This window comes from Lynx canadensis, chromosome E2 (assembly GCF_007474595.2).
Source record: "Lynx canadensis isolate LIC74 chromosome E2, mLynCan4.pri.v2, whole genome shotgun sequence".
NCBI classification, from domain to species: domain Eukaryota; kingdom Metazoa; phylum Chordata; class Mammalia; order Carnivora; family Felidae; genus Lynx; species Lynx canadensis.
In genome coordinates this window covers 35,260,951-35,284,455 of record NC_044317.1, presented here as the reverse complement: position 1 = coordinate 35,284,455, position 23,505 = coordinate 35,260,951, and the positions used below count along the sequence as shown (strand labels likewise).

Here is a 23,505-nt window from a genome sequence, read left to right as displayed (position 1 = left end):
TAGGGTGGGTGATGGGTATTGAGGAGGGCACCTGTTGGGATGAGCACTGGGTGTTGTATGGAAACCAACTTGACAATAAATTTCATATTAAAAATAAATTAATTAATTAAATAAAATAAAAAGACTTAAAAAATGTAATGAACTTTTAAATGTACACTCTTTCATATAAATGTTAATCATATTATTTCTACTTTTACAGGTGGTGCTTAGTGAAAATAAAATATTTTTCTTTGATGACAGGTATACCAGAGAGGCAGGGGTTCGCTCTCTGGATAGGAAGCTTGGAGCCATTTGCCGAGCTGTTGCTGTGAAGGTGGCAGAAGGACAACATAAAGAAGCCAAGTTGGACCATTCTGATGTGGCTGAGGGAGAAGGTCTGTGACTTTGATTTGGTACTCTCAGGCTTGGTGGGAGGAGGCCATGGCAAAAAAGAGTTGGATGTGGAGGGGTGGTGTTGGATGGTCCTTGGAACAGTGGCACATAATACTCCACCGGTAAAGACGTCCAGTGAATAAGTAATAACATTGATGTATTTTATTAAGAGGATTCTCTTTTACAAATAGTACAGAGTTTAGGCTGGAATAATACTCAGTATTAATGCTTTAAGGGTATCATAAATTTCTCCAGATTTATGATGGTAAGCTTTACGTATGGGTTCTGGTGTTCTCTTTTTTCCCTCTGATCCACACTGTTGTTGAGTCTTTCAGTATTTATACCATAGAAAATTATTACAGCAGTTAAAAAAATCCAAGCTGTCCAAATACCTCACGGGTAGATCTTTGTACTCTGGAAGAGCTTTATATATAATAATTTGTTTGTCTTACACATTTTCTTTGATAGGTATACAATTAAAATGTAATTTAAATTATTTTTTTCTTAAATAATTGTGGAGGTGGTGATGGGAAAAAAAAAGAAGCGTTCTATTACTAAATCAAATGTGGACATTTCCATTGGTACCCAGTTTGCAAGTTTTAATTTGTTGCCCCAGACCTGTACAGGGTCTCAGTTCATCATCCCATGCTGCTTGCCAAAACTTGCTTTAACAAAACATGACTTGAGCAGAAGGGAATTGGAATTTTCTTTTATAGTAAAAAGATTTGTTAGATGTCCTACCATTTCCATAGCTCTTCCTAGAAAGGAGTTTGATGAATGTGGTTGGAGAACTGTAATTTGTGAGACACATAGTGGAACAGATGTAAAAATCTTCCCTGTTTTTCCTTGTGTTGCTAAGCACAGTACATTTTACATGTTATCATCAAAAGAGTAGACTTTCATATAATCATCCTGTTTCCAGTATGATGCTTCCACCCCTGCTCCTACTGTGCCAGAACCTTCCTGGTTTGCTTTCTCCAGGGCGTAAACTTCCCATTTCTGTTCAACTAGAGAGGATAGTGCCCTGGTTCTGTGGAGTAGGGGTAGGGATCTTGAGCTCTAATTGTTTCTTACACAGACTTTAACATTTTTATGTTTAGTACTGTACATTACCCATCAGTATTTTCAGGGGTACTTCAAATTCCCTAGCTTTTGTAGGATTGTATGGACAACTCCCCTTCCCCCACAGACGTTAAGGCTTCTCATTTCTCTAGGTTAAATGTTTGTTACTTCCTGTTCACCTGCTGTTTTCCATAATACTGTCAGCATCTCTTATTAGCTGTTGTCTTCTGTCTTAATTCTTTTTGTCCTTAAGGGTTTATACTTTCTTAATTTCTTAATTGTCATTTTAGTAGGACTTGGAGAGGAAGTTTAAAGATAAACACTTGGTCAGACCATTATTTTCAAAAATCTGAATTTTCTTTTAAAATTTTTTAATGTTTATTTATTTTTGAGAGAGACAGAGTGCAAGCAGGGGAGGGACAGAGAGACAGGGAGACACATAATCTGAAGCAGGCTCCAGGCTCTGAGCTGTCAGCACAGAGTCGGATGCGGGGCTCGAACCTACCAACTGTGAGATCATGACCTGAGCCAAAGTCAGATGCTTAACTGACTGAGCCACCCAGGTGCCCCTCAAAAATCTGAATTTTTAGGGGCGCCTGGGTGGCGCAGTCGGTTAAGCGTCCGACTTCAGCCAGGTCACGATCTCGCGGTCCGTGAGTTCGAGCCCCGCGTCGGGCTCTGGGCTGATGGCTCGGAGCCTGGAGCCTGTTTCCGATTCTGTGTCTCCCTCTCTCTCTGCCCCTCCCCCGTTCATGCTCTGTCTCTCTCTGTCACAAAAATAAATAAACGTTGAAAAAAAAAATTTTTTTTTTAAATTAAAAAAAAAAAAAAATCTGAATTTTTAAAAAATGCCCTAAATGAGTGGTAACCTATCAAGAATGGAATGAATCACTGGTGTAGCTGACAGTGACAGTGGAGAACTGAGGTGTTTTTCCCCTTCTTCTCTTTGTAAATGTAAGACCTAGATCCTCCTGAATTTCCTCCTTTTATTCTTGGAACAACACTCCCTTTGTGCTGTAGCCTGCAGGCCAAAGGAAGCTTACCGTAGTCATGCAGTGCTTAACGTTTATATATATGTCCATTAGCATATTTCTAACAATGTCTGTGATCATATTAGCTATTTAAAGATAACCCTGAAATATTCAAGAACTTGTTCAAACAGCTTGTGAACTGTATGGGAACATGCATTTTTTCATGGCAACATTTATTTGGTTACTTTTTCTTAATCCATGATTCACAGAACAAACTCTAAATGATAACATAACTAAGCAGATTTGAGTAGTTAAGATACTACCTAGGTCATCTAGATAAATAATTAGGATAAATACTTGTCTCTTGATGGTGATTTTGGTTGTGGTTCTCATTAGATGCCTGTGGACTCTACAGTGATTCAAATATTGTAAGATACCCTTGAGTTTACTATAAATGACTGTCCTCCAGATTTTAGTAAGATAATTATAAGGTGTCTTGAAATTAGTGTTTATCAACTCAACCAATCCAAAAGGAACATTTCTACAAAAGAGTTAATACTAGGTTTTTATGCCAGAAAGTTCAAATGGTGCAAGCTTAATAACTGAAAGTTCCTCATTAAGAAATGAATTATTTAACATCAGAGTATAAAATAGAACAGTTGTTTTAGAAACTTCAAGGAATGCAGTGAGGGAGTTATTTTTAATGTTAAAATACTGCTGGACTTGGAGTTACTGCCAGGAAGAAAAGTAATTTCAGGCCACAAGCTTCAAAACAGGCAGAAACCTCCAGTGTATCGAACACACTTTCTGGAGTAGGCCCAGAAACACTGGTCTGTGAACAGTTGTCTTTGTATTTGTGGGGTCTGAACTGGCAGTTAAACGGAACAAATAATAACGGAATTTAAAAGCCTGGTGAGATTTATAGTTGATCCGCGTTTGAGGAGGAATATTTATGGTTTCGGTCACTTACCCATGAAGTATGGGAATTATTTCATAAAAGCAGTACTGCCTGTGTTTTTCGCATGTTACTGTAGTATTCTGAATTGTACTTTTTTCCTTCCGGGATATTGGTTGTGTTGGGAGATTAAAAAAAAAATAGGTGGCTAAAGTTTTATTCTCCTTTTTGCCTGCCTTTAGCTATGGACACACATGTCTGATTTACTCAATTTTGCATACTTGGATGTTTCTCTGTAAAGAGTTAGGCAAATGTCCATTTGTTCCAGTACTTATGTATCATATGTGTCCATTTAATATCTAGTAAGATTTTCCCTTCAAAAATGATCCTCAGGAAATGATTTGTGTTCTAATCAGTCCTTATAGTTTTTCAGAATATGGAACATTCTCAATTATTTTTGAAAAATAATAGTATTTATTGGTGAAGCTACATTGAACTTAACCTCAAGATGCTAGTTTCTTACTTTCATAGAAAGAATTGAAAAATTAGCTAGAAAAAAAAGAAATAACACAGATTTAATGGTTATTCATGAGGTATATAAGACGCCATTGTAAATAAGCTTTTAAAATATCATTTAAAGGAATACTGTGTTTATGTTATAGAACTCACAGATAAACACTTCTAGGAACGTGTAAGGAGTGAATGGGTACTTTGGGCCTGGGATGAAATTTCCAGTGGTGGCATCATACACAGGTTCAAGAATGACTGTGTCCTAGACAGTCTTGATAGCTAGTTTAGGGTAAGTCCTCCAGCTTTGTTCTTCAGGATTGCCTGGGCTATTGTAGGTCCTTTATTATTTTTTTAATGATTATTTATTTTTGAGAGAGAGAGACAGCAAGCAATAGAAGGGCAGAGAGAGAGGGAGACAAAGAATCCCAAGCTGCCTCTGTGCTGTCAGCAAAGCACGGGAAGGGCAGAGAGAGGCTGACAGAATCCCAAGCTGGCTCCAAGCCATCAGTGCAGAGTCTAGTGCAGGGCTCGAACCCAGACACTACAGGATCATGACCTGAGCCAAAATCAAGATTCAGGTGCTCAACTGACTGAGCCATCCAGGTGTCGCTGTAGGTCCTTTAGCCATATAAATTTTAGAATCAGCTTGTCAATTTCCACAAATAAGTAAATAAAACCTCCTGATACTTTGATTGCATTGAATCTGTAAATCAGTTTGGGGAGAATTGACAATTTGATATTATCATGTCTCCTAATTTATGACTAGCTTGATTTAAGTCAATAAATGTTTTAAGTGTTTTAATAGTTTTCAGTGATGAGGTTTTGCATATTCTTTCTTTAGATATATTCCTAGTTGCTGGATCTTTGTGTATGTATATAATTGTAAATGGTATTTTTAATTTTTTATTTTCTAATTTTTTTCTGCTACTACCATGTGGGCATACTATATTGACCTCTATTCAGCAAACTTGCCAAATTGACTTATTAATTCTAACTATAGATTCTTCTGGATTTTCTGTGTACACCATCAGTTATCAAAATTGGAAATAATGTCAGTTTCTACTTCTTCCTTTGCTGTTATTACACCTTTTATTTCATGTCTTCCCTGATGTACTAGCTGAGACCTTCAGGAGGATGTTGAATAGATATAGTGGTAATACCCAAAGTAGGCAGGAAAAAAAAAATGTGAAGAAATTACCAGCCTATATAACCTTTGTTTTGTGCCCTCAGGCGACCACTCTTCACCTAATTGATGATAAAATCTCATTTGTACAGGATTCTCAGTAGCTGTCTAGTTTGATTCAATTCATATCCCTTCACAACATTCCCCGATAAACACTGTGCCTTGCCTATTTGATTCTGTTAGCTGATGCATCTTTATAAACTTGGCTATTTCCCAGTCCCCAAGAAAATAGAAGCTGTAAGTTGGGGGAGAAAAAGCTGAGTGGTTGGGTGGTATGAGTCATAAGCAGTAGGATTTGATGTCCGTGAAAACATGCCTGTCCTCCCATTATAGATTCCCTGAGGATCCTGCTGGACCACAGGTCAGACTCTGACAATTTCTGTAGTTCGGTTTGGATCTCTGTTTGACTGGGTTGTATTTTGACACATATTGTTTCTCTGGTACCTTTGCCTTGGGTACGATAGTAAAATCGACCTAATATTAAGTGGAAGAAGGTAGACATAATATGCTTAATTTTTTGGTATGTCCCTTCCAGGCAACTTCACAGTTAAAAATGCGTCAAGATAAAATATTTGAATTTTACGGCACCAGTTCTCCTCATCTGTTAACTTTAATTCTCCCAGTGCACCCACGACTGACTGGGGGAGGACAGGTACCCTGCTGCATTAGCACATCTGCTTAGTATTGCCAGGAGCCAGTGGGTCAGAGGCCGTGGGAAGAACCATGTGCTGAGGGAGTTTGGATGCCTGCTCCTTGCTTATTGTGCTTTTGTCACTGTACGTGCCATTCATTCTCGAGGCTAGCTCTTCTCCTAGCCTTTCTCGGGTCCATTTCCGGGAGGAATCCTCTTCTGTTGGGCCACCTTCAGTGTTCTTTGTTGTGGCTTCCTGCCATTGACTTCTCAGGCCCTGAGTATCCTTTATGATAGTTATTTTAAGTGTGGCTCCTTTGTAACCAAAACAGGAAGCCGTTCCTGCAAGAGAATCAAGTGTTTTGATTCTTTCAGCTGTTTTTTTTTTTTTTAATCAGTCCTCTGTAAATCTGAATCCTACCAATTCTCTCGTCACTCGTCTGCTGTCATGAATGTCATGAATACATTTCTTGTATCAGTGGAGAATACTGTAATTGAAGTAGTACAATGGAGAAAACATTGTAATGTTTTTAGGAAGTGACCTCTGAGCTTTATGTAACTTTTTGCTAAGTTCTTTTGTCTTTGACTTCTTGGAGCAGTCTTGTACTTGTTGCAAGAACTGTCCCTATCTTTTGGATTTTACATTAGTTATCTAGTGCTGTGTAACAAATTACACCAAAATTTAGTAGATTAAAGCATTTAACAAACATTTATCATCTCACAGTATCTGTGGGTCAGGAATCCAGGAGCAGCTTAAACTTTGCTGGGGGAGTTATGGCTCAAGACCTCCCATGAGGTTAGACTCAAGCTGTCAGCCAACTTGAAGGCTTAACTCAGGGAACATGTGCTTCCAACGTCACCTCCATGGTGGTTAGCAGATTTCAGTTCCTTGCTGACTATTGGCCAGATCTTCAGTCTGTCACCATATAAGTCTCTCCCTACTCTTACGACATGGCCACTGGCTTTCCCCCATAAGAGTGATATGTGAAAGGGGAAGACAGAGAGAGTCTAGAACAGAAGCTATAATCTGATGTAGTCATCACTACTCCCACATTCTGTTGGTCACACAGACCAACTCTGGTACAATGAGAGACGGCACCATACAGGCATGTGAAACCTAGGAAGTGGGGATTGCTGGGGGTCATCTTGAAGACTAGCTCTCACAGATTCTTTTTTTTCTTTATTTTAAAGAAGGCTTTTATACATCTCATGTCTGTTAATACAGCCCCCATTTCTGAGAGTTGAGATAGTTTGTTCAGAGTTCTAAAGAAAACCTGTGGTTTGGTTGTTAATAGAGAGTGGGGATTTCTGTGCTGCAGAAATAGTTAAGAGTAGCTGTGTTACTCTGCTAGGTGGGCCTTTGGGGGAGAAGAGCTTAAATAAGGCTCGCAGGCAAATGAGTGGTTCTTTAGCAACAATTGAAACAGCCTGTTTTGTCAGCTTTCAGTGTGGATTTTGTTGATGTTCTTGTTTGTTTTCTTTGGGGACATAAAAACATTGTTAGCTGTTTTTAGTGAAGCAAGGATAATTGAGTAGTTTGCTGTCACTTGGTTCCAGTCACATGTAAACGTCCTCAACTGTCTGAACCAGAATCCCGTATCTTCTTTCTGGCTAGTGTTAGAACAAAAAAGAGAGAATAGTTTGGGTGTGTGCCTCTGAACCTGAAAACTGTACACCAGACACTTTGGCTGTTTATTTTAGATTGTTATAATACTGAGAAGTCAGATTTTTCATTTCTGAGGAGATGCCTGTGTCTGATGGGTAAGAGGTCTTTGAGCACCTTGTAACAAGTCCCAGTTTTAGTATTTATGGACACTGGATTTAAATTGGCCCTACCTTTTCCTAATCCTGAAGTTACACAACTTTGAATATTTCTTCTTATTACAGAATTTACCAATTTAAACAGCTATAGCAATTTAGCAGCCATCACAGTCTAAGAAACTTCTTTGTCAGAAGGATTTTTCCAAGCCAGCACTGAAGTCTGTGCCATTGAATCATGGCACATGCCATGCCATTGATCATGATCCACGCGTCATACTTGAGCTGATTTCTTATCTGAGATCCAGGTCACATAAACAGGGCTTAGAAGTTTTAATTCAGCTTTGCATTTCAGTATGTAAAGCCTTTCTTCACCTGTTCTTGCTTATCTTTCCTTTGATTGTGTTAGGGCTCAGGACAAATAAAATGTTTTAATAGTCAAAGGAACTAAGGTTAACTGTGGAGGAAGATGGACTAAAGAGAGAGTATTAGTCCCAAGGCACCTGGCTTGCTGGTTCTAAAGCTTTGGAGATTTGTAGGGTTCTGTTACAGCTAACTGGGTTTTACAAACCAAGATTACAAAAAAAAAAAAAAGAAAAAGAAAAAAAGAAAAATGAAATCTAGAGAATAAGAGTTTGTATGCTTAATACTTTGCATTTGTAGGGATATTAGGCAGCACGTTGTGTCCAAACATGTAAAATCAAGTGATGTTTTAATGCTGAAATGAAAATATCATGTTGGCATGTAGTGCCAGTGTCATGAAGATATATTAATATTTTTTTCTGACATTTACGCTAATTTATTCATTGTTCCCTCATCAATATTGGCCTGGTTTAAGAAAGATTTGTTTGCCTATGTAGACTGGAAGGAAGTGGCAATGAAGGAAAAACCCTACTTACGTATGATAGGAGACAAAATATTTGTTATTTAAACTCTATTTTGGGACAGGAAAATCAAATATTGTCAACAAATTAAAAAGCCATTGTTTCATTTAATGAATCATATAGGAAGATGTCATGGCCTTTAAGTGTCATTGTCTCATGTGATCAAAACCACCCTTTTAAGTTGCAAGATATTAATAACAGTAGCATTTTTTTTTTAATATTACACATGGCCTCTGCATTTTAACTGATAATCTAAAGTTTCCCAAGACTATTTTTTGAATCTCTAATACAGGAAATGAGATTTATTCATGCACAAAACCTTCTTGGAGACAGTGGTCCGTGCTCCTTTGTCTGGTACAAAGTTAAGACCCTGTGTCTTGGACCCTTGTATAGTATCTCATTCAGTCAGTGATTCAGCTAGCATTTACTGTATGCCAGGTTCTAGATTGGTTCCTGGGAAGCAGATGAAGGAAAACTCCTCTAATGAATATATTTAGTCCATTGGAGGAAGTAGATATATAAAAAATAATTTTTAGATGTGAGATGTTTCAAGCATTATGCCAGTGTTTAAAGTGCTAATAGGGGCGGTGCCCGGATGACTCAGTCGATTAAGCATCTGACACTGGCTCAGGTCATGATATCGCAGTTCATGAGTTTGATATCCACGTTGGGCTCTGTGCTGATAGCTCAGAGCCTAGAGTCTGCTTCAGAATTTATGACTCCCTCTCTCTCTGCCCCTCACCCACTCATGCTCTGTCTCTCAAAAATAAATAAGTGTTAAAAAAAAGTTTTTAAAAAAGTGCTGTGAGGCACTGAATTGATCATTGAAAGCTTTGTTATAGATATTGTAGCTTTTTGAAATTGCTTTTAGTAAGTTGAGACAAAATGGTCGTTTGCTTACATCTCAGAATTAATTGGAATGGATAAATAGATGGTAAAATATGTTTTCCAGATATTCTATTTTAATATTCTTTGTTTTCATGAACAGATAACTACTTCTAAAATTGAGAAATGGTTCACAATCATAATTTCCATCAATATCTCAGTATTTACTATGTAGAAATGTTTAGTAGGTGAATTTGAAAGAAAATGTATTTGGTCATGTTAAGGTTGTGATCATCATCCCCAAAGTAATGAATTAAATACTGGCAGAAAGGATGTTAAAGATTTTGTTGCTAGCATAAGGGTTTTTCTGGGCATTTGAACCACAGATTTCTCCATTAGAACTAATTCCTTTAAAAAAAAAAAAAAAAGATTGAAAATATGCAGGCACAAATGCCTTGGCAGCCCCAGTCAGTAACTTGAATCTCAGTTGCATTTAGCACACTTCCTCTGGCTGGGAGCATGGTTTTCTGGAAAAGATTAACCTGAAACTGACAGCACAAATTATACAGTTGGAAATATTCAGGTTTTTCTGATTTGTTTTTAAGATACTTTGTTTTCCCCTTTCTGCCTTCCCAAGAGAAAGCTCTCAGAAGCATTGTGTCCATGGTCAGTTTAGCTATGAGGCACATACTTGTACTATCTTGTAAGAAATGACAAAGCCGGTTATAATCTCAGCATCTCATCTCACTTTTTAAAGCAGACTCAGTTAAAAAAACAAAACAAAACTTAGTTGTTTTTATAACTGCAACCATACAAATCTTTCTCTTTAGGCCTAAATGCAGTCTGGATCCATATATACATACCCACAGTAAAGAGTTGAGATATAAACAGTATTCCCCTTCATTGGTCTGTGGGCAACCTGTCTGCCAACTAGCTGTTGACACACCTAGTAACACACCTCCTGTACCCATGCACACAAATAACAGTTCAAATGAATTTCATTTTGCTCCTGCTTCAGAATTCAGGAGCCCAGCATGATTGTAATAATATTATTACATAATTAATCTTCACTAATTAAAAATGTTTATGTTTACCCCAGAAAGTCAGCATTAAGAACAGTAATCTTTTGGCAGATCAAAGTAATCATTGTTTTGGTGATTTGTCATTCGTCCAGAGATTTTACAAAGATTTATTTCAACAGGCATAACTAAAGAGCTGTATTGTGTAAGGCACTGTGATGAGTTGGTGTGGCAAGATTAGAGCTCATCTAGGCTGACTCTCCTTCTGCAGATAAGGAACATAGGGCCCAGTTTCTTAGACAAGGTTTTGCTCCACGACTGTCAAATTATGGTCTGGGTGCTGTTCACTCCCTTCAGCCTAAAAGGTGTTCCAGAATAGTGGGAACTACAATGAGAAAGGTGTTTTGGGGGGTGCCTGGGTGGCTTAGTCGGTTAAGCATCCAACTTCAGCTCAGGTCATGATCTCACAGTTTGTGAGTTTGAGCCCTACATCAGGCTCTGTGCTGACAGCTCAGAGCCTGGAGTCGGCTTCGAATTCTGTGTCTCATTCTCTCTCTGCCCCTCCCCCACTTGTGCTCTGCCTCTCTCTCTCAAAAAATAAATACATGTAAAAAAAAATTTTTTTAAGTGGTTTGGCATCTACTGTGGTTGATCTTGAACACAACTTCTAGAAGTTAGGAATTTGCTTAATTTGTGATGTAGGCCAGTAAAGATGAGGAAACGTGGAAGTGATGTAATCAGAGCAATGATTTAGAAAGATTCGTTTGCAAGTAGTGAAGAACATGAATACAGGCATACGTTGGAGATATTGAGGGCTTGTGTCCAGAACACCACATAAAGTGAATCAAGTGAATTTTTTTGGTTTCCCAGTACTTATAAAAGTTATATTTACACTATCCTGTAGTCTGTTAAGTATGCATTATGTCAAAAAAAATAATATACATACCTTAATTTAAAAATATTTTATTACTAAAAATGTTAATCATCATCTGAGCTTTCAGTGAATCTTAAATCATAATTTTTGCTGGTGAAAGATCTTACCTCGATGATGATGGCTGCTGACTGTTCAGGGTGGTGGCTGCTGAAGGTTTGGGGTAGCTGTGGCAATTTCTTAAGACAGCAATGAAATTTGCCACATCGACTGTTCCTTTCACTAATGATTTCTCTGCAGCATGTGGTGCTGTTTGGTAGCATTTACCCACAGTAGAACTTCTTTCAAAATTGGGAGCCTGTCCTCTCAAACCCTGCTGCTGCTTTATCAACTAAATTCATGTAATATTCTGAATCCTCTGTTGTCATTCAAGAATCTTCACCACATCTTCATCAGGAGTAGATTTCCATTTGAAGAAACTCCTTTCTTTGCTCATCCTTAAGAAGCAACTTCTCATCCCTTAAAGTTTTGTCATGAGATTGCACCAGTTCAGTCCCATTTCTAGGCTCCACTTCTAATTCTAGTTCTCTTACCCTTTACACATCTGCAGATACTTCCTCTAATGAAATCTTGAACCCCTCAAAGTCACTTGTGAGGATTGGAATCAACTTCTTCCAAACTCCTGTACATGTTGATATTTTGACCTCTTCCCATGAATCACAAATGTTCTTAATACCATCCATAATGGATTTTCAGTTTTTCCAGATTTTCAGTTTACTTTTCTCAGATCCATCAAAGGAATCACTATCTATGGCAGCTATAATCTCACAAAAATGTATTTCTTAAATAAGACTCAGAAATCAAAATTATTCCTTGATCCATGAGCTGCAGAATGAATATTGTTTTAGCATACATGAGAACAACATTAATCTCCTACATCTTCATCAGAGGTCTTGTGTGACCAGGTGCATTGTCAATGAGCAGCAGTATTTGGAGAGGAATCTTTTTTTTTCTGAGTAGTGGATCTTAACAGGGGCCTTAAAATGTTCAGTAAGCCATGTTGTAAATAGATGTGCTGTCATCCAGGCTTTGTGGTTCTATTTGTAGAACACAGTCAAAGTAGATTTAGCATAATTCTTAAGGGCCCTAGGATTTTTGGAGTGGTAACTGAGCATTGACTTCAACTTAAAGTTACCAGCTGCAGAGAGTCATCTGTCCTTTGAAGCTCTGAAGGCATGGACTTTTCCTCTCTAGCAGTAAAAGTCCTAGATGGCATCTTCTTCCAATAGAAAGCTGTTTCATCTGCATTGAAAATCTGTTTTTACTGTAGCCATCTTCATTAATTACCTTAGCTAGATCTTCTGGATAACCTGTTATAGCTTCTCCATCAGCACTGCTGCTTCTCCTTTTACTGTTATGTTATAAAGATGGCTTTGTTCCTTAAACCTCATGAACCAACTTCTCCCTGCTTCAGACTTTTCTTCTGAAGCTTCCCCCCCTCTCTCAGCCTGCACAGAATTAAAGAGACTTAGAGCCTTGGCTCTGGGGGAATGTGCGCTTAAGGGAATTGTGTGCCTGGTTTGATCTTCTCTCCAGACCACTCAAACGTTCTCCATATCAGCAGTAAGGCTGTTTAACTTTCTTATCATTCATGTGTTCCCTGGAGTATCACTTTAAATTTCCTTCAGGAACTGTTCCTTGGCATTTACAACTTGGCTGTTTGGCCAAGAGGGCCGGCTTTCAGCCTTTCTTGGCTTTAGACATGCCTCCCTCACTAAGCCTAATCATGGTTACCTTTTGACTTAAAGTGTATGTGTGTCTCTTCCTTTCACTTGAACACTTAGAGGCCATTGTAAGGTTATTGATTAGCTTAATTTCAGTATTGCTGTGTCTCGGGGAACAGGAAGGTCCAAGGAGAGGGAGAAAGATGGGAATGGCTGTCAGTAGAGCAGTCAGAACACACATAACATTTACCGATTAAATTTGCCCTCTTATACGGATGTGATTTGTGGTGCCTCAAAACAATTACAATAGTAACAGCAAAGATCACTGATCACAGACCACCATATAATAATGATGAAAAAGTTTAAAATGCTGTGAGAATTGCTGAAATGTGGCACAGAGACAAAGTGCTCAAATGGCTTTAGGGAAAATGGTGCTAACAGACTTGCTCTAGGCAGGGTTTACAGGCCAGTAAGTGTCAGAGTCAAGATTCTAACCTAGGCTAAACTTAGTGGCTACACTGTGCTTTCATTATTCCTATATATCCTATGTCCATTGTCCCTATAACAACTATTTGAAGTGTAGATACGATTTCTCTCATTTCAGATGGGGAAGTGGAAGCTTAAGATGATAAGGGAAATGAACAATCTGAACAGGAAATTAAGAAAGTTCTGTTTACGGTAGCAAATGGAAATGAAAACTACGATGAAATATCACTTCACACCTGTCAGAATGACTGAAATCAAAAACACAGAAGCAACAGGTGTTGGCAAGGATGTGGATGGAGAAAAAGGAACCCTCTTGCACTGTTGGTGGGAATGCAAGCTGCTACAGAGGAAAATAGTATGAAGGTTCCTTAAAAAGTTAAAAATAGAACTACCCTACAATCCAGTAATTGCACTATTGGATATTTACCCAGAAAATACAAAAACAGTAATTCAAAGGGGTACATGCACCCCTTTGTTTATTGCAGCATTATTTACAATAGCCAAACTATGAAAGCAGCCCAAATGTCCATTGATTCATGATTGGATACAGATGTTGCGGTGTATGCGCGCGCGCACACACACACACACACACACACACACAATGGAGTATTGTTCAGCCATAAAAAGAATGAGATTTTGTGATTTACAACAACATGTTTGCTAGGTGAAATAAGAGAAAGATAAATACCATATGATTTCACTCATAGATAGGCAGAATTTAAGAAATAAAACAAGCAAAGGAAGAAAACAAAAGACAAACCAAGAAACAGACTTTTAACTATAGAGAACAAACTGTTGGTTGTACAAGAGGGGAGGTAGGGGCAGAGATGGGAGAAATAGGGGATGGGTATTAAAGATTATACTTACCTGATGAGAAAAAACAAAATGAAAAAGCAAATTCCATTTGCAATGGCATCTAATAGAATTAAATGCTTAAGAATAAATCTCATCAAGGAGGTAAAAGATACCAAACATTGCTGGAAAGAAATTTTAAAAGGCCCAAGTAAATGGAAGTATGGATAGAAAGACTTAACATTGTTAAGATCTACCGTTTCAATGCCGTCTACAGATTCAGTACAGTCTCTTCTGGAACTTCAAGTCTTTTTCAGAGAAATGGGAAAATCGATCTTCAGTTCATTAGGAATTGCCGTGGGCCCCAGCTACCCAAAGCAATCTTGAAAAAGATCAAAATGGAGGACTCACACCTCCTGACTTTGAATCTTCTATTAAGCTACATTAATCAAGACAGTATGGTACTGGCATAAGGACAGACATATAGACCAGTAGAATAGAATAGAGAGCACAGAAATAAAGGCTCACATATATGGTCAATTGATTTTTATCAGGGATACCGAGACCATTCAATAAGGAAAGGAAAGTCTTTTTAACAAATAGTGCTGGGAAAATGATATCCACAAGCAAAAGAATGAAGTTGGGCCCTTACAAAACAAATACATAAATACAAAATTAATACAAAATTAAAATAAATGTGGAAATTAACTAAAATTTGATCGATGACCTAAATTTAAGAGCTTAAGTTATAAAACTCTTAAATGAAACATTGGGGAAAATCTTCATGACATTAGATTTTGCAGTGATATGGATAGGACACTAAAAGACACAATAAAATAAAAAAAGAAAACGGAAGAAAATATTTGCAAATCATATATCTGATTAGGGATTGATATCCAGAAATGTATAAAGAACTCCTACAACTTTAACCAACAAAAGCAACCCAATTCAAAAATGACCAAAGGACTTGAATAGACATTTCAAAGAAGATAGGCAGATGGCCAATAAGCACATGGAAAGATGTTCAACATCACTAGTCAGTAGATCAGTGCAGATGAAAACCATAATGAAATACTACTTCATGCCTATAAGAAAAAAAGGAAAATAAAAAGCATGGGTAAAGATGTGGAGAAATTAGAACCTTCATGCATTGTTGGAAGGAGCATAAAATGGTGTAGTTGCTGTGGAAAACGGTTCATCAGTCCCTCAAAAAGTTAAACATGGAACCACCATATATCCCAGAAATTCCACTTCTAGGTATATATCCAAAAGGGTGTGGTACACAGGGACTCAGACAGATACCAGTGTTCTTGGCAGCATTATTCACAATAGCCAAAAGACGCAAACAACTCAGTTGTCCATCAGCAGATGACTGGATAAGCAAAATGTGGTGGATACATACAGTGGGGAAAAAAGGATGAAAATTTGATGCTACGACATAACTAGGCCTGGAAAACCTTGTGCTAAATGAAATAAGCTAGACACAGAATGGCAGATATTCTATGATTCCATGTAATGAGCTACCTAGGATAGGCACATTCATAGAGACAGAAAAGTAGAATAGAAGGGAGGGAGAATGGGGAGATATTATTTAATGGCCACAGAGTTTATACAGAGATGATGAAGTAGTTTTGGGTATACATGGTGGTGATGGTTATATCAGCGTTGCAAATGTATTTAGTTCCACTGAATTGTATACTTGTGGATGGTTAAAATCCATATTATGTGATACACATTTTAGCATAATAAAAAGTTTTGAAAAGGTTAAGGGAATTTCCCAAAGTCCTAGAGCTTACCAGGTGGAAAGACCTGGACCACAAACCCAGGCTTTCTTGACTCCAAGGCGTCTTGGAGGTAAGGAAGGAGGGTTGTACCTCTACTGTATATTTCCAAGGATCTACCCAAAGGGAAGAATACTGAAAATGGGATGTTTCATGTTTTTGTACCTAAAGCGATTTGGTGTATCTGTATATCTGTCTGAGGCCCTAAGATCTTTTTGATCGAAAAATATTAGCTACTCAAAATGGTTAAGAGTTGTCTGCTGGGAAGATCTGTTACTCTTTTCTTAATAACAAAATCATCACTGTCATATAAATATAAAATGATGCATCAAAAGATTTTCATTAACTTATTAATTAGACATGTTACAGTTGGTTCAGTGGAGATCCAGAAAGTACACACGTATGTACATAGGCAGTCAGGAATGCTGAAATGTGCAAAACTAGCGCCTTGGGAAAGGGAGAGGATCCACTGTACCTGTACATGACAAAGTTCACTTTCGTTTCTATGGACGAGCATCATTTGCATTACTTTCTGGTTAGTATAGCATACAGAATTGAAAAATAGCTTAAAAGCAGTAAAACACAGACCAGCTGGAAGGATACACTGGACAGGATACACAGCCATCTCTTTCCACTCATTTCCAAGTCTTTCATAGGTTTTTTTTTTTTTTTTCTTTTATGAAACTCATAAAAAAGAATCCTTGTCTGTAATACCACTTAGGTTGATTATTTCCAGTTAGGAAAAAAATAATCTAATCTCTAAATTTACCACCAGGTTGCCTTGTTTTGTCAAGGAGCTCTTGAACTTTAGGTGGTTTTTCTAGACTGGACCAAAAAAGTGACCTTGGCCAGGAGCCAGGAATCCTGGTACTGTCTGTGATTTGCTATGCACTTAAGGTCTCAGTTTCCTTGAGTATAAAATGGAGAGCTGAGGCAGATCTTTGACTTTCTGCCTGGCCTTTGAAATTTTATATATCATGGTTTTATCCTATGCTTCTTGAATTCCTGATTCTTCCTGAATTCTGCTAATCTTCAGAGTGAGACCCACACATTTTCAAGAAACTATTTCCCATGGACATTGTATTAATATGACAGAAACAGGTAATATTCATTTCTTTGAAGAATTAACCCTGTGTTTTGGGTCCTGGGGATTCTGCTACATGCCATTCTTCCCTCCTCCAACCCTACCCCACCAGCATTAAAAACCCACTCTTTGTGAAAATGAACACTTCTTCCATAATCGAGATGAAAGGGTTCCTACTATCACTATGCCAGAAAATGTAGCTTTTGAACTCATGAGCTGGCACTTGAGATTGTAGTACATACTTGAAGTTAAGCAGGATATAGAGAATAAGTGATAACTAAAATGTTCTGTCTGCAGTAGAGATGATTGTAGAAAACCTACGGCTCTCTGTGGTTTGTTCGATTTTCATTTCCCCCACATTCTGGGGAACTGTTGATGTTAGTAGCCTGTTTTGTGTTCCTGGCTTCTGCTACTTTCCATTGGTTGGATCACCTTTCAAGAGACACTATTTGCCACAAGATTTATTCAGAAAATAAGAAACTTTTTTTTTTTTTTAACACAAAGCTACTGGTGTTTCCAGAGGTATGATAGCCCTCTACTCTTCCTCTTTACCTCCTCTCTTACTGTCTTCCTCTCTCCTTCCTTCCCACAGTGATTCTTGGGCTCTTGGGCCTGCTTTCATTGAAGTCATGCTCCTCTGAGAGAGGAAAAGTGGGTGGAAAGAAACACTCAATCGTGTCCCAGGGACAGCTGCTCAGGAAAGCCTAATCCTTTCTCATGAGACATTTGTAGCTATAGAATATCCTTTCCTAATAACCGTGTGACATCAACTCCAGAGCCCGGCTTAGCCCCCACTGCACTCTTGCTTTGCCAGCAGCCATCACCACAGCACATGTCTGTTTGTTGTACTGCAGGGGGGCCGCTATTGAGCAGAGCGAGTGCATTTCCCGCCGTGCCCCAGGGTGCTCCTCCCTTATCTCTTGCCTTCATGCTGTGAAACTCTTGGTTATTCCCTGACCATCCTGGCTGTGTCCTGAATTAGACTTGTTAAAACAGGCTGATAACATGGATGAAAGAAGAGCTTGGAGACATCTCTGAGCAGAGTAGATCAACAAGAAGAACTTCAGGTCCCTCCCACTTTTAGAACAATTTTATTTAGTAATAGTCATATATGTTATAGCACAGAGAAGAATCTTGAGTTTTGATATCTTTTTCTTTTTCTTACATATGTTAAATTTATGTGATTCCCAGCTGTCCTGTGACTGTGGTCAAAGCCCTATCTCTGGGTCCCTGGGTGGAATTAGGTTGCATTTTGTCTTCTGCTAACAAAAGTGGCTGGAGTAAGACCTGCGAGTCTTAGCAGAGTCTGTGTAAAATATTTCTCCCAACTATATAATTCACTTCCTCCCATTTATACATATTTGGCTTTAAACATTGCTATATTCTCCCAGCGACTCTGTGAGGGTTACTATAATTATTAGGGTTTTACAGATTAGAGAAACCAGATACAAAGAGGTAAAGTAACGTTTTTCAAGGCCAACTAGGAAGTCAGAGCCAGGATTGGAGATTTTTATTGACCATTTCATCATGTAATCTTAATCTCATAACTCAGGGAATAAGTTTAACATTTTGGACTGTATCATGTCATTTGTTCTCATGTATATTATTTTATTTTATTTTTTAGTGTTTATTTTTGAGAGAGAGAGAGACAGAGCGTGAGCAGGGGGAAGGCAGAGAGAGAGGTAGACACAGAATCCAAAGCAGGCTCCAGGCTCTGAGCTGTCAGGACATAGCCTGACATGGGGCTCAAACCCACGAACCATGAGATCATGACCTGAGCCGAAGTCAGATGCTTAACTTACTGAGCCACCCTGGTGCCCCAATTTTTTTTATTTTAATGTTTGTTTATTTTTGAGAGTGAGTGAGTGAGCAGGGGAGGGCAGAGAGAGAGATACAGAATCTGAAGTAGGCTCCAGGCTCTGAACTGTCAGCACAGAGCCTGACACTCAGGTATATTTATATTATGTTACATTGGTAAAAAATTGTGCCTTGTGAAAGTGGATACCCTCCTCTTTCCTCAAATTGACATTGTTTCAAAACAATTTTCTCATGTTACTTAAAAACACTTGGGATACAATTTTAATGACTGTGTAGTATTTTATTGGATAGATGTTCCACAGTTTACTTAACCATGTTCCCAATTTGAGTATTTATATTGGATCTAATTATAGCCAGTGCTGCAACAGGTAGGTTTGTTGTCTAAACTGTTGCCTACACAACACTTGTCTGCACCTCTGATTGTGACCTTAAGGATAGGTTTCTGCAAAATTGGACCACTAGGTCTGAGAGTAGGGATGTCTGGGAGGCTTTCAGTGTATTGATAAATGGCTTTTCTGAAAGATTGAATCACTTTTTCTATTTCCATAAGCTCGGTGTTTGGGAAGACCTCTTCACTTTCTTTAACACCGATCTTTGTCATTTTTTAAACTTCTGTGCTCATTAGTTTAATTTGGTAGCCAGCAAATGGTATCTTGCTTTTATAATTTACATTTCTTTGCTGCTTGGTGAAACCGTCCTCTTTCATGTGACTGTTGGCCATTTGTTAGGAAGCACTCATGGGACAGGGCACGCAACAGAGGTTAAACTTTTTTTTATTGTTGCTGTTTGCCTTGCCTTAAAAAGCCCACCTTGCTTGGGGCAAGGCTGGTAGTGAACTGTTGGGACCCTGCCACAGTCTTCTCTTAGTACTAATCCCCCTGGTGGGAGCAGGGAAGGGGACATGACACTAGAGCTGAGTGCTTGAAAGCTCATGCATAGGACACAGGGCTTTCACCTATAACCCAGGCTTCATGCCTTCAATGGCGTCTTTGTTGAGATGATGTTTTGCTTGTTTGTTTTAATGAGGAATAGAAGTGTGAGTTCTCTGAATTTTCAGTAGTTCCTTACTCTCACTTTGCAGTACATGTAGATCCTAGTGGATGACTCTTAAAATCCAGTGCTGGCCTATCATTCCTGATTAGCCAGTACCATCTTTTTGGTTTGAGTTTTAGTTCTCTAGGCTTGCGTTCTAATGGTGGAACATTTTCAAGCACAGATTAGTTCTAAGTGTATTGAATGCTTCATAACACAGTTGCTGTTCCTAAAGCCTGAAATAAATTGTCATCTTTTATCTTACAAGGCCTAGTTGTGTTAGAAATATCTCTCCCCATCGCCACTCCCTCCGTGCTCCAAGCCCTGAGTTCACTACCCCACTTGGAAAGGGATTGGATGTCCTGAAGCATTGGTTACGTAATTGTGGATTGGCTTTCACCCATCCAGTATGACTTCCTCTTGTGATCGTGAATTCCAGGCTGGCAGCAGTAATTAGATCTCAGGAAAGCCCATCCAGCGGCACACCAGGCAAAAGGGCCTCACAGCCTCTTTCTGTGTGTCGGCTGAAGTTTCAGAACCCTTCATTTTTAGGGTACAGCAGTAACCTTACACAGGTGATGCTTTTCTTTCTGTGCATTAATTTTAAGCAGCAACACCTGCTTTCTGTGCTGCTTTGAGATCTAACGGAGCTCATCTGGCCATTGGAGTACCTTCCCGCCCTCGTCACTGATACTGCTCAGACAGGCTGCACACGGAGCAGCAGGCAGAAAACCTCCCATTTCCACAAGCTGCTGAGTAACCCCGTGATCACTGCAGTTAGTGAGACAGAAAAGTGCTGTGAGAAGTTGTAAAGATCAGGGAAAACTTCCTAGAATCCAGACTTTGAAAGATGAAATGACATTATGAAGAAATGACTGTAAGAATAGATGTAACTCCAGACTTGGTTTAAGGTACAACACGTGCATTTCACTTTGTGATCTACAGAGGATTTTCTCCTAAATTCTGTAGAGATAGGTAGCTCAAGGTTTAATGCTGGGCCTACGGTCTGACAGCCAGCAAGTGGCAGAAAAGCTGAGCTCTTGTCTGCTTTCTGTCCTGTATCTCTCGTGATTCAGTCTTGAAGAGGAACCCTCGTAGGGCCCTGCAGAAGAGCAGACCAAGAGAGCCATTCACCGTGAAGGTCATAGCAAGGTTGTTCTGCACGGGACTCATTTAGGAACATCCTAGGATGTCTCCAGTTATCATTAGAGTCTAAAATTAGGGTCTAATATTGTTAAACATACTCAGGAATCACTTTTGGAAGGAAAGGAGACAGTTCTTTTAACTTCATGAGATATGAGAGTGGAAGAATCATAACAAAAATAAAATAGACAGTGCTGACTTTATAATGACTGTATGTTGTGTGTTACTACATACAGTAATCATTTCCGGAAAGATGCCTTAAAACATTTCATGAGATAGTACAAGAACTGGAAGAATTATGTATGGCAAAGCTAAAAGAAAAGCAAAACTAGAAATGAGGATGAATACACTCAAATATTATATACACTTTTTTAATGTTTTATTTATTTTTGAGAGAGAGGGAGAGAGTGCCAGCTGGGAGGGGCAGAGAGGGGGGTGGACAGAGGATCCAAAGCCGGCTCCACACTGACAGCAGCAAGCCCAATGTGGGGTTCAAACTCCAGAGCTGTGAGATCATGACCTGAGCCGAAGTTGGACACTTAACCGACTGATCTACCCAGGGGCCCCTCATACATTTTTTAAACATCTATTCATTTTAGGTTTCTGGCTACAGACTTAAGTAACATTTTTCTTCCCTCAAACTGGAATTACAGAGACCAGTAGAAAGTGGTCTGATAGATCAGTTGGCTCTTGCTCCTTGTTTGTCTAGGCTCAAACCAAAATGAGTCTGTACTCTGGCAAGTTGTTAGCAACCAAGGCTCTTAGGCAGGTAAAGGAAATAGTCCTTCATTATAGGGATTTCAGACCAGGCTTCATATTTTCTTACCCTAGCACTGCCATGATGTTTGTTTTATTGGAAAATGATAATCTTGGAGTTGAACTATGTGTTTACAAAAAGAAGCATTGCTTATACTGGGATCTGTCATTTCCAAGTTCATGCTGCCTATCAGGAAATGGGACACCTGATGGAACTCCTCTGAAGAGGGAATTGGAAACTTTGTGTCCCATTGATCTAATGAAATTATGCAAAATAATCTATTGCATTTGGCCTTTCAGTGTCTGTTTTCTAAAGCTGAACAGAGCCAGGCATTGTTCCTGGCTTAAGAATATAATGGTTAAAAAGAAGACAGGCGGGGTTGTGCCCTCCTGGAGCTTACATGGAGTGCGAGGGGTAGAGGACAAACAGGTTTGAATAAATGAACAAGACAGCACATTACATCACCTTCAAGGGGCTCTTGAAAGACTGATTCTCTGCCTCAGTTCTACAGATCACACGGTGAATTTTTGTGCCTGAATAAATACATAAAGGTGACTGATCTGTTAAAGTCTACTTTGCTTCTGTTTGATACATACTGCTAATGAATTTGCAAAGCTGCCGATCTCTGAGAATTTCTAAATACATTTTTCTCTCTTAGGTTGTAAAGAACACATCTTAGAAGATGCAAAACCTGAATCTATCAGTGACACTACGGACTTAGCCCTACCACCCGAAATGCCGATTTTGATTGATTTCCATGCTCTGAAAGACATCCTTGGGCCCCCAATGTATGAAATGGAGGTGATCATTCTCATTTCCTTTGTTGATACCCACCAATTTATTCTGGTAGTTGCTTCGTGGATTGGGAGAGAGGTAGAACCGGGTGGTTTGGGAGGCTGAATTTTGTCCAGAGATTGGAAACTTATTTTCTCTATGGTATTGAATTTTAGTGCTTTATGTGATAATAAGGCTTTTTTAGAGAGCCAGGGACCTTGTCCATATGCTCTTCTGGAAACTCGATCTGAGCTCATTCTCTGCCCTCTAGTTCCATTTTATGAACAGTGTCTGACTTTCCTCCTTAGAAATTCTATATTCCTATTAATTCCTAATTAAGGATTTTTTTGTGTGTGCTATCAAAGGCTTGGGAGACAAAGGTAGGCAAACAGACTAGTACAGAATATCTGAAAACATGAGCCTAGCCTTAGCTTCAGACGCAGATGGTATCTTTGTCCAGACCCAGATGGTATCTTTCAAATATCTGTCATTTCATTGTTAATAAGTTTTAAGTTTCTTTTAGGTCAGAGCCACAAGCCCTATTTCCATCTTTCTCCCTAACTGTCCCTCACAGCAGAGTGTCCAGTCAGAAAGGCCTGAGCCCTAAGACTGAGTTGAGGCAGCTGGATGGAGAGGTATTGAATCTATGCCTGCTGAGGGATTTTAATACATTTCAGAGGATTCTTATGTGAGCTTAATTTATGGGTCAGTTACTAGAAAAGAATTTTATTATACTACTGAACATAGCATCTTTCTTCAGAAGCTTTACCGTCACCTCCTCCTTTCAGTTTAAGGAAAAACAAGATTTTCAGGAGAATAAATCTGATAAATTATGCAGAAGATAATCTCTTCATCTGATTTTTAAAATCACGAGTAGATAAGGTTTTCCTCAAGTCTTAAAACTGAGGAAAAGAAAAATAGTCCCCAAACCCATCTTGTTTATCTGTTTAAACTCTGAGCTGCATTAAAGCTAATGAGCCTCTCTGTAAAACTCTGTTACAAGAATAGAAATTTGTACTCTCAACAGTAAATCTGGTCTTGAACAGTTGAATCAGAGGCAAATTGGGTATTTGAATTCTTCAGTTATCATGGATTTAAATTTTGAAATGTTGTAAGAAATGGAGCAAAACTTT

The 23,505-nt window shown here is 38.7% G+C and overlaps 1 protein-coding gene across 2 annotated transcripts in view; it reads left to right on the top strand.

Moving 5' to 3' along the window:
* LONP2 (lon peptidase 2, peroxisomal) overlaps positions 1 to 23,505 on the top strand; it is a 111,494-nt gene that overhangs the window by 67,975 nt on the left and 20,014 nt on the right. For both annotated transcript variants that reach the window (XM_030298643.2, XM_030298642.2), the window contains exons 11-12: positions 241 to 374; positions 22,257 to 22,399. In XM_030298643.2, coding sequence (XP_030154503.1) covers positions 241 to 374; positions 22,257 to 22,399 — 277 coding nt within the window. The remainder of the gene's footprint in view (positions 1 to 240; positions 375 to 22,256; positions 22,400 to 23,505) is intronic.